At 44.6% G+C, this 18,218-nt stretch overlaps 1 protein-coding gene across 1 annotated transcript; it reads left to right on the plus strand.

The window, feature by feature from the left end:
* The first annotated feature begins 2,318 nt into the window (after positions 1–2,318).
* LOC142251581 (CCN family member 1-like) lies at positions 2,319–17,900 on the plus strand. The gene is made up of 5 exons (XM_075324514.1): positions 2,319–2,506; positions 10,736–10,949; positions 13,956–14,327; positions 14,573–14,766; positions 15,285–17,900. Exons 1-5 carry the CDS (start codon positions 2,447–2,449, stop codon positions 15,585–15,587), a joined length of 1,143 nt encoding a protein of 380 aa, XP_075180629.1. The 5' UTR covers positions 2,319–2,446; the 3' UTR covers positions 15,588–17,900.
* Positions 17,901–18,218: the final 318 nt, after the last annotated feature.

Raw genomic sequence — 18,218 nt, forward strand, 5'->3', positions numbered from 1 at the left:
ATGAATGAGAAAATGATAGGGATTGTAAGAGGAATGAATGAGAAAATGATAGGGATTGTGAAGGGAATGAATGAGAACATGTTAGGGATTGTGAAGGTGATGAATGAAAAAATGATAAGGATTGTGAATGGAATGAATGAAAAAATGATAGAGATTGTGAAGGGAATGAATGAGAAAATCGTAGGGATTGTGAAGGGAATGAGTGAGAATATGGTAGGGATTGTGAAGAGAATGAATGAGAAAATTGTAGGGATTGTGAAGGGAATGAATGAGAAAATCGTAGGGATTGTGAAGGGAATGAATGAGAAAATGATAGGGATTGTGAAGGGAATGAATGAGATCATGTTAGGGATTGTGAAGGGAATGAATGAAAAAATGATAAGGATTGTGAAGGGAATGAATGAGAAAATGGTAGGGATTGTGAAGGGAATGAATGAGAAAATCGTAGGGATTGTGAAGGGAATGAATGAGAAAATGATAGGGATTGTGAAGGGAATGAATGAGACCATGTTAGGGATTGTGAAGGGAATGAATGAAAAAATGATAAGGATTGTGAAGGGAATGAATGAGAAAATGGTAGGGATTGTGAAGGGAATTAATGAGAAAATCGTAGGGATTGTGAAGGGAAAGAGGGAATAATGAGAAAATGATAGAGACTGTGAAGGGAATAAAGTAATGATGAAAAAATGGTAGGGATTGTGAAGGGAATGAATTACAAACTAGTAGGGATTGTGAAGGGAACGAATGAGAAAATGATATGGATTGTGAAGGGAATGAATGAGAAAATGATAGGGATTGTGAAGGGAATGAATGAGAAAATGATAGGGATTGTGAAGGGAATGAATGAGAAAATGATAGGGATTGTGAAGGGAATGAATGAGAAAATGATAGGGATTGTGAAGGGAATGAGTGAGAAAATGATAGAGATTGTGAAAGGAATGAGTGAGAAAATGATAGGGATTGTGAAAGGAATGAGTGAGAAAATGATAGGGATTGTGAAAGGAATGAGTGAGAAAATGATAGGGATTGTGAATTGAATATGGGAATGAATGAGGAAATGATTGGGATTGTGAAGGGAATAAGGGAATTATATGAAAAAGGTAGGAAATGTGAAGGGAATTAACTAAATGTATTAATAAAAAGTAGAGATTGTGAGGTAATGAATAGTGAATAAGTGGAGAAAGTGTAGGGATTGTGAAGGGAATTATCTGAGTGAATGAACAAGGAAAAGGTAAGGATTGCAAAAAGAACTGAACGAATGAGAAAATGGTTAGGATTGTGACGGGAATTTTGTGAATGAATAAATGAATGAACAGTAGGGAATGGGCAGGAATGATCAGAAATTGAATACAGTAAAGTAAGAATTGGGTAGAGATAAAGGCAAGAGAAAAAATCAGTAGATCTAGGGAATGAAGAGGATGAATGAGAAAATTATAGGGACTGTTATGGAATGTGGAGAGAATGAATGAAAATAGGTACTATGATAATGAAGAGAAGATAAATTAAAAAAATAGGGAATAAACAGAGAATGAATGAAGAGAAGGTAACAGAAAAGAGACTGTGAGTCGCCTGCAGGTTGTTAATGATGCTGCCCTTCCATGTCTTAGTCATTAGTGACCGTAGGACACAGGTTGGAGGAGACGCCCCAGTGACTAGGTAACTGCAATGAGGTCCCTGGTGATAGAGGGTCCAGCACTGATCAGCTTCTTTACAAGCACTTCCCTGGAGCCACCACTAGAGGGAGCTCACGGACATGCTTCCTTTACCAGCTGTAGAAATCTTTATGCAGTGAGCTCCCCCTAGTGGTGACTGCAGGCAGTCAGTATTTTATCGTTTACCCTTGTTTTTTGCATTGCCCTTAACACTAGAAGTCCCAGAAATTTCGAGCTCCCTTGGTTCCAAAGGTAGGAAATGTTAAATGACCCCTCTCTGGGACTTCTAGTGTTATTTCCTGCTTCTCTCTCATTGACAGGCCACTGGACATGTGCCCACTCTGCTAGGAATCACCCAGATAGCTGACCCCTTCATATTAATTAGCAGATTTGTGCATTTGGCCAAAATAAAAAAAATAATGACAGTCAGTGAGTTGACAACAGCTGCTATTCTTGGTGAGGGAATGTGCTGCACTTCCCCGCGTGGCCTGCAGGTGGCAGCGCTGAGGTGCTCTTTGCCCAGTTCTCTCAGTAGGTGCCAGTAGCGGTGACGTCACGGGGGGCGGGGCTGTGGCATGCCCTGTATATAAGGCAGAAGCTGGCAGAGTTTTGTCAATGAACAGCTGAGACTCGCAGGTGATCTGTGGCTGTGAGCAGCCAGGCACCGGCTCAACCCCCCAAATACCAAGCAACCCCCTCCCCAAAGTGTGACTGAGGATCCCTGGTCCTGTGCACCCCCAGACAGCTGCCCCCCTCCTCTGCTGCTCTCCAGGACACTACACTCACTGTGGACCATGTTTGCTGGATCTCTGCTTCTGGCTGCGCTGCTGGGAACTGCCTGCTCTGTGAAGATGGTGAGTCCTGACCCCCAGCCCCCCACTTATAGGGTCCCACAGTCACTTTGGGCTGCTGCATGGACATCCTGGGACTTGTAGTTCCTATTCTAATGAGTGTGTTGTAGAACTACAATTCCCAGCATTACTCTGCATCCAGCTGCATTGTAGGCATGCTGGGATTTGTAGTACCTCATAGGCATTGATATACGACATCTGAAATGCTATAATTTCCAATGAGCGCTATAGAACTACAAGTCCCAGCAGCACCACCTCCATCCTTCCCTTTTATGCAGCTGCATTGACGGCTGGGAGTTGCAGTTCGTCTTGTAGTCATCATTTCTAATGAGCACTGAAGAACTACAAGTCCCAGCAGCACCACCTCCATTCTCTGTATGCAGCTGGGAGTTGTAGTTCGTCTTGTAGTCATTATTTATGATGAGAGCTGTAGAACTACAAGTCCCAGCAGCACCACCTCCATTCTCTGTATGCAGCTGGGAGTTGTAGTTCCTCTTGTAGTCATCATTTCTACTGAGCGCGGAAGGACTACAATTACCAGAATCACAGTGCACCCCTGCATTGTCATGCTGGGAGTTGTAGTTCGTCTTGTGGTCACCATTTGTAATGAGCACTGAAGAAGTACAAGTCCCAGCAGCACCACCTCCATTCTGTTGTATTAGCTGTATTGAAGGCTGGGAGTTGTAGTTCCTCTTGTAGTCATCATTTGTAATGAGTGCTGTAGAACTACAATTACCAGAATCACCATGTCCCGCAGCATGGTCATGCTGGGAGTTGTAGCTTGTTTTGTGGTAATCATTTCTAATGAGCACTGAAGAACTAAAAGTCTCAGCAGCACCACCTCCATTCTCTTCATGTAGCTGGAAGTTGTAGTTCCTTTCGTGGTCATCATTTGTAATGAGCGCTGAAGAACTACAAGTCCCAGCAGCACTACCTCCATTCTCTGTATGCAGCTGGGAGTTGTAGTTCCTCTTGTGGTCATCATTTCTAATGACCGCTGAAGAACTACAAGTCTCAGCAGCACCACTTCCATTTTTACTTTTATGCAGCTGCATTGTCATGCTGGGAGTTGTAGTTCCTTTTGTAGTCCTCATTTGTAATGAGTGCTGTAGAACTACAAGTCCCAGCAGCACCACCTCCATTCTCTATATGCAGCTGGGAGTTGTAGTTCCTCTCTGTCATTATTTCTAATGAGCGCTGTCAAACTACAATTACCAGAATCATTGTGTCCTGGTGCTTGGCCATGCTGGGAGTTGTAGTTCATCAGCAGCACAGTCTACTATAATGTATTAGACCTGGATTGTCAACATTTCTATTGAGCCTTGTAGGACTACAAATAACAGCATTACCCTACAGCAAGGATGGACATGCTGGGAGTTGTAGTTGCTCAGCAGATAATTAATAATAATAATAATAATAATAATATTTATTCATTTATATAGCGCTGTTAATTCCACAGCACTTTACATACTTTGGCCCCTGTCCCCATTGGGGCTCACAATCTAGAGTCCCTAGCTGTATGCCTTTAGAGTGTGGGAGGAAACCGGAGAACCCGGAGGAAACCCACGCAAACACGGGGAGAACATACAAACTCCTTGCAGATGATGTCCTTGGTGGTATTTGAACCCAGGATCCCAGCGCAGCAAGACTGCAGTGCTAACCACTGAGCCACCACAAGACTGCAGTGCTAACCACTGAGCCACCACAAGACTGCAGTGCTAACCACTGAGCCGCCACAAGACTGCAGTGCTAACCACTGAGCCGCCACGAGACTGCAGTGCTAACCACTGAGCCGCCACGAGACTGCAGTGCCAACCACTGAGCCGCCACGAGACTGCAGTGCTAACCACTGAGCCACCGTGCCGCCCATATGGGGCAGAATCTTCGTTAGTTATATTGTGTAGATGGGGCTGTGCAGCGGGGGATTACTCCTCCTATCATCCCTTGCTGGGGGCTGTAGTTGTAGCGGCTGCAGATGTGCTGGGCTGCGGAGCTTGCACTCCTACAGTTGTCTGTTTTCGCAGCGCCCCCTCCCACGTGTCTGCCGGGAGATGATGGGGAACAATCCCTCCTTTCTGCTGGGCCATTAGTGATTTCCTCTCCAGCCTTATTATAATCAATGACTTTGTTGTGATGCTGAGATCAAAGTCTCCGTATTACGGCCTCTGATTGGTCCAGGGCCGGCGGAGCGCTGGGATATGGGCGGCGGGAGGCTGTAAAGGATGGTGCCCATTAACCTCTTCTTAGCCATGGGGTTCTAGTCACATCTGTACCTGGGAAAGCTGGGTGATGCCCCCTAGTGGGGCAGAGATGGTGTTATGTGTATTGTTTGCCATGGAACCATGCAAATGTTTACTGAGACTTGTAGTTCCCCAGAAGCCGCACTATTTTGGGCTCTGTCTAGTAAAATTTGACCTCCGGCTGGCAATGTGGGCAATGATTGATGGCTAGGGTGGCATATGTGGTGGGCACATTCACCTCTAATGGTTCACCAGCAACCCCATGTTAGCTCGGCCATAATTCAGGGGTCTGCCCCTTTAATAAAATCGGGGTGGCTCCTAATTCATGCCCACTATAAATACCCGGCGTCAGGTTTGTAAACAGTGGGTGCCCTCCACATCCCGGGATGTTTATGTATAACCTCGCTGCCGCCTGCCAATATCACATTTCAAGGGACTTGGCGCGATCATCTCCATGTGGGATTGTGAAGGAAAACATCCCATGTGCAGACCCCACATTCCTGCATTGAGTGGCTGAGGGGGGCTATGGGCTGGCTGGGGGGGCTCCATGAGAACCGCCGTCCCCGCCTGTGAGCTCATTGACCAATATATTGCCCCAAACTGGATGACAACCACTAGGGCTGGTGGTAGGGAGCGGAGGGAGCCAACAAGTATGACTGTCAATGAGCACGACTCCTTTCTAGGGTCCTCCAGGAGTGACCCCGCCGACCCTCTGTACTCGGCTGCCGCTGGCCGCGGTCCAGGCTTCCTGTGCGCCGGGTATCACTCACTAAACGCACGCTGGGAGTTCAGCTCTGGAATTGTTAATAACCTCACGTTTTATCAGATTTTACAAATCCTTGAACAGAGTCTTGTAAGGTTTTGGAGGGGGGGGGGGGGGCTCAATGACCCTAAAAATCCCGCTATCTTTCTCCTGGAGTAACACGGGGCAGCGCCGCAACCAAAGAGGTGCCAAAAAGCCAGTGTACGGCATTACCCTGGCACAGATCGGGGATGGCCGTGCGTCTTTCGGACCGTTTTCGTATACGGTGCACTATACGGCGGTATACAAGATCTAATATCATATATCATGATGCGCTAATCTCCGGCTCATGGCTCGTGTGAGGAGGAAGATCAGGGAGGATTAGTGTCTTCTGAAGAAGATCCCGGGAGTACAATGTATCACTGCCAGCGTGGGCGGTTATGTGGTTGCCACCAGTAAAAGGGCAGAATCTGTTTGCATTGTAGTATATACACAGTGCCTTGAAAAAGTATTCATATCCCTTGAACTTTTCCACATTTTTTGCTCATCTAGAGGATGACATTTTTCCTTTCTTCTTTGCACACTCGCTCTCGCTCAGTGACGTCTGAGATCATCCGTTTTCCCGTCTGGTCACAGATTCTATTCAATTCTATGCTCTGATCTGAACCCTCCATGGTGGCTCTGCTGGAAGGTGAACCTACACCCCTGTCTCAGGTCTTTGGTAGCCTCTAACAGGTTTTCCTCCAAGATTGTCCTGTATTTAGCTTCGTCCATCTTCCCATCACCTCTGACCAGCTTCCCTGCCCCTGCTGAAGAAAAGCCTCTCCACAGCAGGATGTGGCCTCCACCATGTGTGACGGTAGGGATGGTGTTTTTTTTGGGTGATGTGCATTGTTAGTTTTCTGCAACACATAGCTGTTCCTTTATTCCAAAAAGTTCTACTTTGGTCTCATCTGACAAGGGCCTCTTCTTTCATTGCCCGCTGACCCCTACATGGCCTTCTTATGGCTTTCACAAATGTCTTTCTTCTTGCCACTCTATCATAAAGCTAAGATTTGTGGAGTCTACGACTAAATAGTCGTCTTGTAAACAGATTCTCCCCCTGAGCTGTGATCTCTGCATCTCCTCCACTCGCCATTGGCCTCTAGGCTCTTCTCTGATTAGCGCTTTTCTCCTTGGGATGTCAGTTTCGTGGCGGCCATGTCTTATATGTTTGCAGTTGTGTTGTAGTCCTTCCATTTTTGGATGATGGATTGATCAGTGCTCTGAGATGTTCAGAGCTTGGGCTATTTTTGTATAACCTAACCCTGCTTTCCTCCTCTCCTCTTTATCCCTGACCTGTCTGGTGTGTTCTTTGGTTTTCATGAAGCTGTTTAATCCCTGATGTTCTCAAACCTCTGAGGCCTTCACAGAACTGTAGTTATACTGAGAAAAAATTGCACACAGGTGCTTGGGCTATTTCTTTATAACCTAACCCTGCTTTCCTCCTCTCCTCTTTATGCCTGACCTGTCCGGTGTGTTCCTTGGTTTTCATGATGCTGTTTGATCCCTAGTGTTCTCACACAAACCTCTGAGACCTTCACAGAACAGCTGTAGTTATACTAAAAAGAAATTGTACACAGGTGCTAACCCTGCTTTCCTCCTATCCTCTTTATCCTTGACCTGTCCGGTGTATTCCTTGGTTTTCATGATGCTGTTTGATCCCTAATGTTCTCAAACCTCTTAGGCCCAAACAGAACAGCTGTAGTTATACTAAGAAGAAATTGCACACAGGTGCTAACCCTGCTTTCCTCCTCCTCTTTATCCTTGACCTGTCCGGTGTGTTCCTTGTTTTTCATGATGCTGTTTGATTCCTGATGTTCTCAAACGTTTGAGGCCTTCATAGAACAGATAGTTATTCTGAGAAGAAATTACACCCAGGTGGAAGCAATGTACTTATCAGTGACTTCTGGAGGCAACTGATCACTCAGGATTTTATTTAGGGGTATCAGACTACAGGGGGCTGGATACAAATGCACGACACTATTTTTAAAATATTTTGAAAACCAGGAATCATTTCCTTTAACACTTCACAAATACTTGCTACTTTGTGTTAGTATATCACATAAAATACCTTGATGTTTGTGGGTGGAAAGTGAAAAAATGTCAACAGGCTCAAAGGGTATGAATACTTTTTCAAGGGACTATAATATATATTTTATTTAGATTATTATTTGCTGGAAACCACCGGTTGCTATTTTTAATAATGGCAGCGCTGTGTGGTTGGAGTAAATATTTTCCTCGCCTTTTCCCTCTTTGGAGCGTTTTTTTTCCACTGCTGAACTGGTTATCATAACAGTAGTAGTAAAGTGGCGCTCTGTTAATCCCGGAGTCACAGCTCCTGCCCTGTCCGATTCCTGTGAGTGATGCCAGGTCTGAGGAGGCGCTGCTGTGAGTCAGCGGGTCACGTGCCCCTTTGTTTATGCCAGTCTTCGCCTGCTCGTCCAGGAATTAGCTGTAATTTGAGGATTAACCTGAGAGAATTTACAGATTTCACATTAACTAAATCTGTGACATACACAGCGGAGAACCGCAAACCGAGAATAAAAATTCTTGGCGGAGTCCATCTTTATGGCGGCGTTTTCTGAGAACGCGGTTCTCTTCCTTTAAACTTTCTCAGTTTGGATTATCATTTATTACATTTATCTTCCTGACTCCATTATAATGTAATAGTGTCATCCAAAGGCCAATATAATTAAAGGGCAGCTCCATTTAGGGGTAATATTCACATGAAACGTGCAGGAAACACCTACAACGGAAAAGACTGAAAAAGTAATGCTCTTTATCAATCCTATAATACTGCCCCTATGTACAAGAATACAACTATTATAATACTGCCCCCCCCATGTACAAGAATATAACTACTATAATACTGCCCCTATGTACAAGAATATAACTACTATAATACTGCCCCCTATGTACAAGAATATAACTACTATAATACTGCTCCCTATGTACAAGAATATAACTACTATAATACTGCCCCCTATGTACAAGAATATAACTACTATAATACTGCCCCTTATGTACAAGAATAGAACCACTATAATACTGCCCCCTATGTACAAGAATAGAACCACTATAATACTGCCCCCTATGTACAAGAATAGAACCACTATAATACTGCCCCCTATGCACAAGAATAGAACCACTATAATACTGCCCCCTATGTACAGTGCCTACAAGTAGTATTCAACCCCCTGCAGATTTAGCAGGTTTACACATTCGGAATAACTTAGCATTGTGGCATTTGGACTGTAGATCAGCCTGGAAGTGTGAAATGCAGCAAAAAAGAATGTTATTTCTATTTTTTTTTTTAAATTGTGAAAAGTTTATTCAGAGGTCATTTATTATTCAACCCCTCAAACCACCAGAATTCTGTTTGGTTCCCCTAAAGTATTAAGAAGTATTTCAGGCACAAAGAACAATGAGCTTCACATGTTTGGATTAATTATCTCTTTTTCCAGCCTTTTCTGACTAATTAAGACCCTCCCCAAACTTGTGAACAGCACTCATACTTGGTCAACATGGGAAAGACAAAGGAGCATTCCAAGGCCATCAGAGACAAGATCGTGGAGGGTCACAAGGCTGGCAAGGGGTACAAAACCCTTTCCAAGGAGTTGGGCCTACCTGTCTCCACTGTTGGGAGCATCATCCGGAAGTGGAAGGCTTATGGAAGTACTGTTATCCTTCCACGGCCTGGACAGCCTTTGAAAGTTTCCACCCGTGCCAAGGCCAGGCTTGTCCGAAGAGTCAAGGCTAACCCAAGGACAACAAGGAAGGAGCTCCGCGAAGATTTCATGGCAGTGGGGACATTGGTTTCAGTCAATACCATAAGTAACGTACTCCCCCGCAATGGTCTCCGTTCCAGACGAGCCCGTAAGGTACCTTTACTTTCAAAGCGTCATGTCAAGGCTCGTCTACAGTTTGCTCATGATCACTTGGAGAACTCTGAGACAGACTGGTTCAAGGTTCTCTGGTCTGATGAGACCAAGATCGAGATCTTTGGTGCCAACCACACACGTGACGTTTGGAGACTGGATGGCACTGCATACGACCCCAAGAATACCATCCCTACAGTCAAGCATGGTGGTGGCAGCATCATGCTGTGGGGCTGTTTCTCAGCCAAGGGGCCTGGCCATCTGGTCCGCATCCATGGGAAGATGGATAGCACGGCCTACCTGGAGATTTTGGCCAAAAACCTCCGCTCCTCCATCAAGGATCTTAAGATGGGTCGTCATTTCATCTTCCAACAAGACAACGACCCAAAGCACACAGCCAAGAAAACCAAGGCCTGTTTCAAGAGGGAAAAAATCAAGGTGTTGCAGTGGCCTAGTCAGTCTCCTGACCTTAACCCAATTGAAAACTTGTGGAAGGAGCTCAAGATTAAAGTCCACATGAGACACCCAAAGAACCTAGATAACTTGGAGAAGATCTGCATGGAGGAGTGGGCCAAGATAACTCCAGAGACCTGTGCCGGCCTGATCAGGTCTTATAAAAGACGATTATTAGCTGTAATTGCAAACAAGGGTTATTCCACAAAATATTAAACCTAGGGGTTGAATAATAATTGACCCACGCTTTTATGATGAAAATTTATTAAAATTTAACTGAGCAACATAACCTGTTGGTTTGTAAGATTTATGCATCTGTTAATAAATCCTGCTCTTGTTTGAAGTTTGCAGGCGCTAACTTATTTGCCTCTTATCAAACCTGCTAAATCTGCAGGGGGCTGAATACTACTTGTAGGCACTGTACAAGAATATAGCTACTATAATACTGCTCTTTTATATAGAAGAATATAACTGCTATTAGATTCCGCAGATAAGAATATACCCTTTGTTTTGGGGCTCTTTGCAGTGAGTTATTTGATATTTTTCCTCGGACCTGACATTATATTGTAATGTTAAAATTTATTGCTATCCAAATCAATTATAGCGCTTCTCCTGTGGATTTAGTAACACTGTCTGGATCCCCAGGAGAATAGATGTCTCCAGAATGAGCCCCTCGTAATGTTATAGTGTGCAGTAGTAACAATACATCAGTCAGTGTGCGCTCTGTTGTATTGTTACATCTCCCATAATGCAGTTGTGCAGATACTGAATCAGCAGGGGCTGCATGGGACTGTGAGATCATACTCGTTGAATGCTAACAGTAATCCTGAAAACGTTTGGATCTGAATGGCGTCTAAGCTGTTTTTGCTCTCTTTAGGCAGAACTATCATGCTCATCAACGTGCGTCTGCCCCAAAGAAACATCCATGTGCGCCCCTGGCATCAGCCTTGTAACGGACAGTTGCGGATGCTGTAAAGTGTGCGCCCGTCAATACAACCAGGACTGCGACGTGAGACACCCCTGCGACCACATCAAGGGGCTGCACTGCGACTTTGGAGCCGATCCCTCTTCTACCAAGGGCATCTGCCGTGGTAAGTAGTCACCCAAAACAATTGCAGCCATGTAGTTCGCCTCTATTAGGGTGTTTTCCAAAAGAGGCGGGGCCATGAAATGTGCCCGGGGACCAGTTTATCTGGAACTGGCACCATACCCAGCTGTACTGATCCCTGTAGGCACGGCTATGGCAGCAGTCATGCCCAGCACCCTTTGCTTTGGGCGCACCTCCAGTAATGTGTATCGCCCGTAAAGATTGGCAATAACATTGTGTGTACAGAGGTAATGAAGTGGAATAATTAGGGCTCCTTATATCAGCTTGGCTGGTGACCCAGATTGGGGTGTAATTGCATTTATATTTGCACCTTTCTCCCTTACCTATCAGAACTCATTAGTAGAAGATGAGCGCGATGTCCGCCGGGCACCGGGCTGGTATTTGGCCAAGGTTCTTCTGTCGATAGGGATGTTTTTTTGAAGAGCAGATATCATTTAAGTCAACACCGCACCTGGCAAGACGTCGTGCCAGCAATCATCCGCCCGTCTGTAAACACTTGGGCGAGCATAATTGCCGAGAACTTTTTATAATTCTGACCCGCTGCCACTACCGACCCATTACATGTCACCTCTAACGAGCAAGGTCTGTCCAAGAGGCGGATATTGATTTGACAGAATGTTCTCGTGGGAGAAGTTTATTGCGGATCACGTTACGAGGCTCGCAGATCATAACCGTGTGACCCGTGGTGACTTCCAATTAATTTTGGGACTTTGGTCGTCTTAAAGGGACAAGTCTAAAATATTTTAAAGGATTTTTTTTTTACTTGGAATGCCTATTTCATAGGGTAGTCAGACAAGTAGGGGTCAGGAAACAGGAGGACACGACAGGACACAACAGGGAGTAAGCAGAAACGCAGTCAAGTCACAGGCCGAGGGTCGAAAATTCCAGGAGAGTATGCAATAGATTCAGTGAGCAGATAAAGACGTGGTCAGTTAACGGTCCAAGGTCAGAAGCCAGGAAGAAACAACAAGAACAGGGAGTGGGCAGAGAGGAATCAATAAACAGTCCAGGGTCAGGAAACAGGAGGACAGGACACAGGGAGTAAGCAGAAACGCAGTCAAGTCACAAGTGAGGGTCAGAATTCCAGGAGAATAAGTACTAAATTCAGAGAGCAGACAGAGAAGTGGTCAGTTAACAGTCCGAGGTCAGAAGCCAGGAGGAAACAACAAGAATAGGGAATGGGCAGAGAGGAGTCAAACAGTCCAGGGTCAGGAAACAGGAGGACACAGGGAGTAAGCAGAACACAGTCAAGTCCCAAGCCGAGGGTCAGAATTCCAGGAGAGTACATACTAGATTCAGGGAGCAGACAGAGATGTGGTCAGGTAACGGTCCGAGGTCAGAAGCCAGGAGAAAACGACAAGAACAGGGAATGGGCAGAGAGGAATCAATAAACAGTCCATGGTCAGGAAACAGTAGGACACAACAGGACACAGGGAGTAAGCAGAAACGCAGTCAAGTCACAAGTGAGGGTCAGAATTCCAGAAGAGTATGTACTAAATTCAAAGAGAAGACAGACGTGGTCAGTAAACAGTCTGAGGTCAGAAGCCAGGAGAAAAACACAAAAACAGGGAGCGGGCAGAGAGGAGTCAGTAAACATTCTGAGGTCAGGAAACAGGAGGACACGACAGGACACAGGGAGTAAGGAGAAACGCAGTGAAGTCACAGACCGAGGGTTAGAATTCCAGGAAAGTACGTACTAGATTTAGGGAGCAGACAAAGACATGGTCAGGTAACGGTCTGAGGTCAGAAGCCAGGAGGAAACGACAATAACATGGAGCAAGCAGAGAGGAGTCAGTAAATAGTCCAGGGTCAGGAAACAGGAAGACACAGGGAGTAAGCAGAACACAGTCAAGTCACAAGCCGAGGGTCAGAATTCCAGGAGAATACGTACTAGATTCAGGGAGCAGACAGATGTGGTCAGGTAAGGGTCCGAGGTCAGAAGCCAGGAGGAAACAACAAGAACAGGGAGTAGGCAGAGAGGAGTCAGTAAACAGTTTGGGGTCAAGAAACTTAGATCAGAACACGAACCAAGAGCACAACTGCAGAACCAGAGAGTACGACTGGTGACGTTCTGGGAGAGCATGCTCAGTAATGAAACAGAGCAATTACCAGGAAGGTGGAACACTGAGTAAAAGCACCTCCCAGAACCTGCATGGAAGCCAGGGCTGTCAACAACCTGTCAGCTAGTTCTCAGAGAAACACAGCAGAGCATCTCCAAATGCAAGATGCTCTGTACAAAGAAAACATGTCACTGCCGGCTCTGTAGTTCAGAAAGGTGCGGCAGAGTATCACCTGTGTGCAAGATGCTCCGCACAGAGGAATCGTAACAGCTACCTTGAGTGTTTTATGGACATTATATTATGAGGGTTGTCTCTTGTTAAGTCGTACTTTAATTACTCACGAAAGAAAGGCCTCAAGCCAAACTTCAGAATTACCAAATTAATTTTAAGGGATCTTTCATCAAGATGATTTCATCAAGACTATCAATTTCTCCGACTTCTGGCACACTTACCTATAAGCTATACAGTGCTATGGTGCTTGCTGAAATAACATGACACCTTCGGTCAGCTACTAACAAGAGTTCCAGAAGTCTGATACCATTGATCATATATTCAAGAGGTACCCTCCGAATCCTGTTTAGCCTGCTGATATTCATTCTGACCCCTTATACTTATGTTCGGTTGGTGCCTGTACGTGCTCTGAATTGGAAGAGGCGAGAAAAATGGTGCCTGAAACTTTGGGCATCAGGTCATTTTTGCCTGAGAATTGGGTTTAGAAATCAACTCCAATCCATCTTTCCCGACATTTGTCATGAGAAAATTGGGAGGCCCCCAATTATGCATAAGATAGTTGGCCTGTCCTGCCAAAATTCTCGACTCTTCTCTGTCATATTGACTAAGGGGGCGCAAACTTTCATGAATATAAAGGCTCATCCAGTTCTCGTAGTCAATTCTGTGCTAATATTGATATTTTTATTCCCCCCACCCAGCCAAGTCTGAAGGTCGACCTTGTGAATTTTTCGGGCAAATCTATCAGAACGGGGAGAACTTTCAACCCAACTGCAAGCACCAGTGTTCCTGCATGGATGGAGTGGTAGGATGTATGCCCCTGTGTCCTCAGGAAATGGCCTTGCCCAGCGTGGACTGCATTAATCCGAGACTCGTCAAGGTCCCTGGACAGTGCTGTGAGGAGTGGATGTGTGATAGCAACCATATCTCCGAAGACTCGGGAGACACCACCATGGGAGACGTGGATGATACTTTGAAATCATCTGAAGAAAACTTAGATCAGGAGGATGTGGAACCCGTATCCAGCAACGAGCTCATTACTTTGGTTCGAAATGGATTCAAAGTGGAGACTGGTAAGTGTTAGGGAGTGTTAGGGATCTATTATGATCATCTATGGTGGACCTGGTGGTTTTCACCTTATCCAACATGGGGAAGTAGTTGAATTAAGTTCTTAGTCCAGTGGTGCCCGTTGGCAAGTGACTCATGATTGACGTATTGAGTTAATCCTTTTTCAGAGAAGTCCTTAATATCTGTGTAAAAGGATCTTTGAATCAAGATGACTTTTCGCTAATTTTTTTTTACATTTTCTTGCTTACAGGTCTGGGTCCTCATCCGCAGCCAGATCGTTCCAGTTGTGCCATCCAAACCACCGAATGGTCACAGTGTTCCAAATCTTGTGGCATGGGACTGTCCACCAGGATAACTAATGATAACCCTCAATGCAAGCTCATGAAAGAGACCCGCTTGTGCCAAATCCGGCCCTGCAAGGACCCACTACCATCCAAACCCAAGGTAAAGCATTGCCTTTTTCTTTGCTGGAGTTGGTATGGTTCTCTGTTACAGGCTGGGAAAGTTTGAGGATCACCTTGGACAACTCGGAGCTTAAAGCACAAAGCTGGGACAACAACCTTATCGATTTTGTCAGTATCTTCTTGACTCATAACTCAAGATAATAACTGAATGATATGTCTAAAGGAGTATTTTATGAACCTGTAAAGTCAGCCAATAAAAGGAAGGAAAAGCTTCTTCTGACTCTTAACTCAGGGTCAAGTTCGACCACATCAACATCTTTTATTGATGTTCATATGAGTCCTTCATCCGATACACCAAAACATTCTTAGTATGATGGGCTTTCTAGTAGACAAGTCTTGGGCCGAAACAACTAGTGTGTTCGTGTGAGTCCTTCATCCCATACACCAAAACATTCTTAGTCTGATGGACTTTCTAGTAGACAAGTCTTTGGCCTAAACAAATAGTGTGCTGGTTGCGTTAACATATTTTGTAATTTTGTGTTTTGTTTTTTTATTTAGAATGGCAAGAAATGCACCAGAACGAAGAAGGCCAAACAGGCGATGCACTTCACCTACGCCGGATGCAATAGTGTGCGGAGGTACAAGCCAAATTACTGCGGGTCTTGCACAGACGGCCGGTGCTGCACCCCATCTAAGACCAGAACCATGAGGGTGCGCTTCCGTTGTGACGATGGAGACACTTTCCAGAAAAGCATGATGTGGATTGAAAAGTGCAGGTGTCACCAAAACTGCCCCTATCACAGCGAGTTATCTTACCCCCATTACCGGTTACACAATGATATCCACAAATTCACAGACTGAGTGGCCGAGAATGGCTTTCTTCTTTCAGACTTATGGGGTGGTGGCCATGGGAAAAAAAAATGGTTACCCATCCTTCAAAATATTTCCAACTTACAGGGTCCGACCACCCAAGACTGGGTGGTGATATAGTGGATGGTGCGTCACGCGGTCTAGTGATGCACGACTTTACCATTGACTCTCCTGAGAAAACTTCATCAAACGGAAGAGTGGCGTCCGTCACGGGCTTAGCAATGGTAGAGAGGCAGATTTATTCCAATGAGGGAGAAAAGATCCATTAGTCGTAAAAGTGCAGTACAATTAGATTGTAGAGGCGTCCTGGTCGCAGGTGAAATTCAGGGTATCTGTACAGTTTGATTGTGTGGACTTCAGCGGAGCAGTATTATGACAGATGGGACTGTAGATGTCCACCAAGTCACTCACAGCCTTAACTGGTTCTCGAAATTTAATGTTGAGAGCTGTGGTGGTGGTAAGAACATGGTAAAATGTCCTCCGACTTCAGCCTAGGACGAGATCTCAGATTAATGTGATCTCCCGTATGTGCCTGGGAAACGTTAAATATAGAGTAGATAAGAGGAATAGTTGTAATGACGACCATTATGACTACAGACCCAGATTGACCCAGACGTGGTCAGAGTCGTAGACCTGACATCAATTCCATTAGGATAGGCAAACATTGGTGGTAACCCTGAGACCATCTAGTAAGAGGACTTGGTTCGAAATCAATTTTTGGGCGTGAAACGAGACAACATGAAGATCTTGAGAACTTCATGGGCTACTATTAACTCAAAAATGGGTCTTTTAAGGATAACTTGTAGATTAAAATTTGGTAATCTAAATTATGGATTACTTCGCCTTCCAGATGAGCCCTTCTGTGGTCATTAATAGAGGGGAAACAGTCCTCGTGTGGTCTAATTGGGAACTATAAACTACCATTAATACAGTAGTTTACCAGAAAGGCACTTATAAAATGGACAATTTGCTGCTTTTTTTTAAACTTTGATTCATTTGTTGCCCCTCTGAAACAGGTAGTGAATATTCACCATAGGGTGGTGCTTTACAGAAAGTCAAGTCTTGGCCGGGGAGCAACCAAAGAAGTATTAGTTGTACTGATAACAAATATGCAAAAATGTACAAAAAAAAATAGAAAAAAAAAGTATGAAACCCATATATTATGTAAAGCAGAAAAAATAACCCCATACCCCTAAAGATAAAAAAAATACAGCGCAACTGCAGTGTATCACAACGGTGTTATGTACTGTATATAGGAACCCGTAGTTTCACAGATGACCTAGCCAATGAATGCTCGAGGACACAGTGACATCAGAGATCACGGCCAATTAAGGTATTTGGAGGCTGTGACATCACTAAAGGCAGGTTATCCTAGGAACAATGGCTCTGACAGGCGCAGTTTGTGTTGTTTCATATAGGTAGTGAAAACATTGTTTCCCGACGGAGGGCTTCATCAGGAGCAGTAAGAAACCCACAGCTATACCCCCTACTCCTACCTAATAGGTTTGTATAAAAAAGTGTACCCCTGACCCTCCCCAATAAACCCGCTTAGTTACACGTATATGATATAACTGTGTCATGGGGGGTATACCTTCTGTCGAAATTTCAACACAGGAGGTAAGGGTCAAGTCCACCTGCCAAATGCTGCACATGGGGGGGTGCATATATTTTTTTTAAACTTCTATAACCAGCATAAAGTAGGGGTTGCAGATTTTTCTTGCCGTTAGGGAGGGGGAGAATATCGCTGCCTGCATTATGTCACAAATTGTAGCTTTTTGTGACGCATCACTAAGCAATATTTGATGCCGGTAGCTGTTTACGTGTTTTGGGGTTTTTTTTATTGTTTTTTTATTTTTTTTTTTTTCCATTCTAATTTTTTTTTTTTTTTTTGTCTGTCATTCATACACTGATGGTTTTCATTGTGTTCCCAATGCAGGGTTAAAAATAATTTACATATTTGTACTATTTAAGGGGGCACTGATTAGCATAACCCTGACCATGTTATCTCCAATGATTTATGGCCCGGAATGTTTGGTGTGAATGGAACCCCTGGTATAACCCATAGGTGTCTATGGGCCCCAACTATTGGCGGGGAACGGCAGGACTACTAAGCTACACCCCTTACACCCATTTTTATTTCTGATGTTCCCTTTTATAGGGGGTGGCTCAGGGTGGGGTGCGCCTGATTTAGACTTGGTTTGTACATAGGTGTCTAACCCCTTTATGGCACTTGTGACTGTCACTTTCATATATACGTTTCTTGTATGTCCGGCAGTATTACCAGCTTTTATATGTAAAATGAACTAAATAATAAAAATGTTTTTAATTATTTTTTTTATTTCCTCTTCTTTTGTGTCAATGATTTGGGAGATATATGACTGGCAGGGCAGGCTGTAGAGGCTGCTTAAAGGGCATGTCTGCCCAAGGTATATTTATATATGGACACATTAGCATTTATATGTAGGGGTAACCTTGGGGTGATTTTTCTGATTACTGACCCTTTAAATGTATTTTTGATGCTTTAAAATCCAGTATCATGATGCAATGGGACTGGGGAGGGGCTTGTGCACTGGGCGGGGCTTGTGCACTGGGCGGGGCTTGTACACTGGGCGGGGCTTGTGC

The sequence above is a fragment of the Anomaloglossus baeobatrachus genome, chromosome 9 (assembly GCF_048569485.1).
Source record: "Anomaloglossus baeobatrachus isolate aAnoBae1 chromosome 9, aAnoBae1.hap1, whole genome shotgun sequence".
Taxonomy (NCBI): Eukaryota; Metazoa; Chordata; class Amphibia; order Anura; family Aromobatidae; genus Anomaloglossus; species Anomaloglossus baeobatrachus.

Coding starts and splice junctions, on each gene's coding strand:
- LOC142251581 (XM_075324514.1), top strand. CDS start 2,447: ATGTTTGCTGGATCTCTGCTTCTGGCTGCGCTGCTGGGAACTGCCTGC. Junction 2,507..10,735: donor CTGCCTGCTCTGTGAAGATG/GTGAGTCCTGAC, acceptor TGCTCTCTTTAG/GCAGAACTATCATGCTCATC. Junction 10,950..13,955: donor TACCAAGGGCATCTGCCGTG/GTAAGTAGTCAC, acceptor CCCCCCACCCAG/CCAAGTCTGAAGGTCGACCT.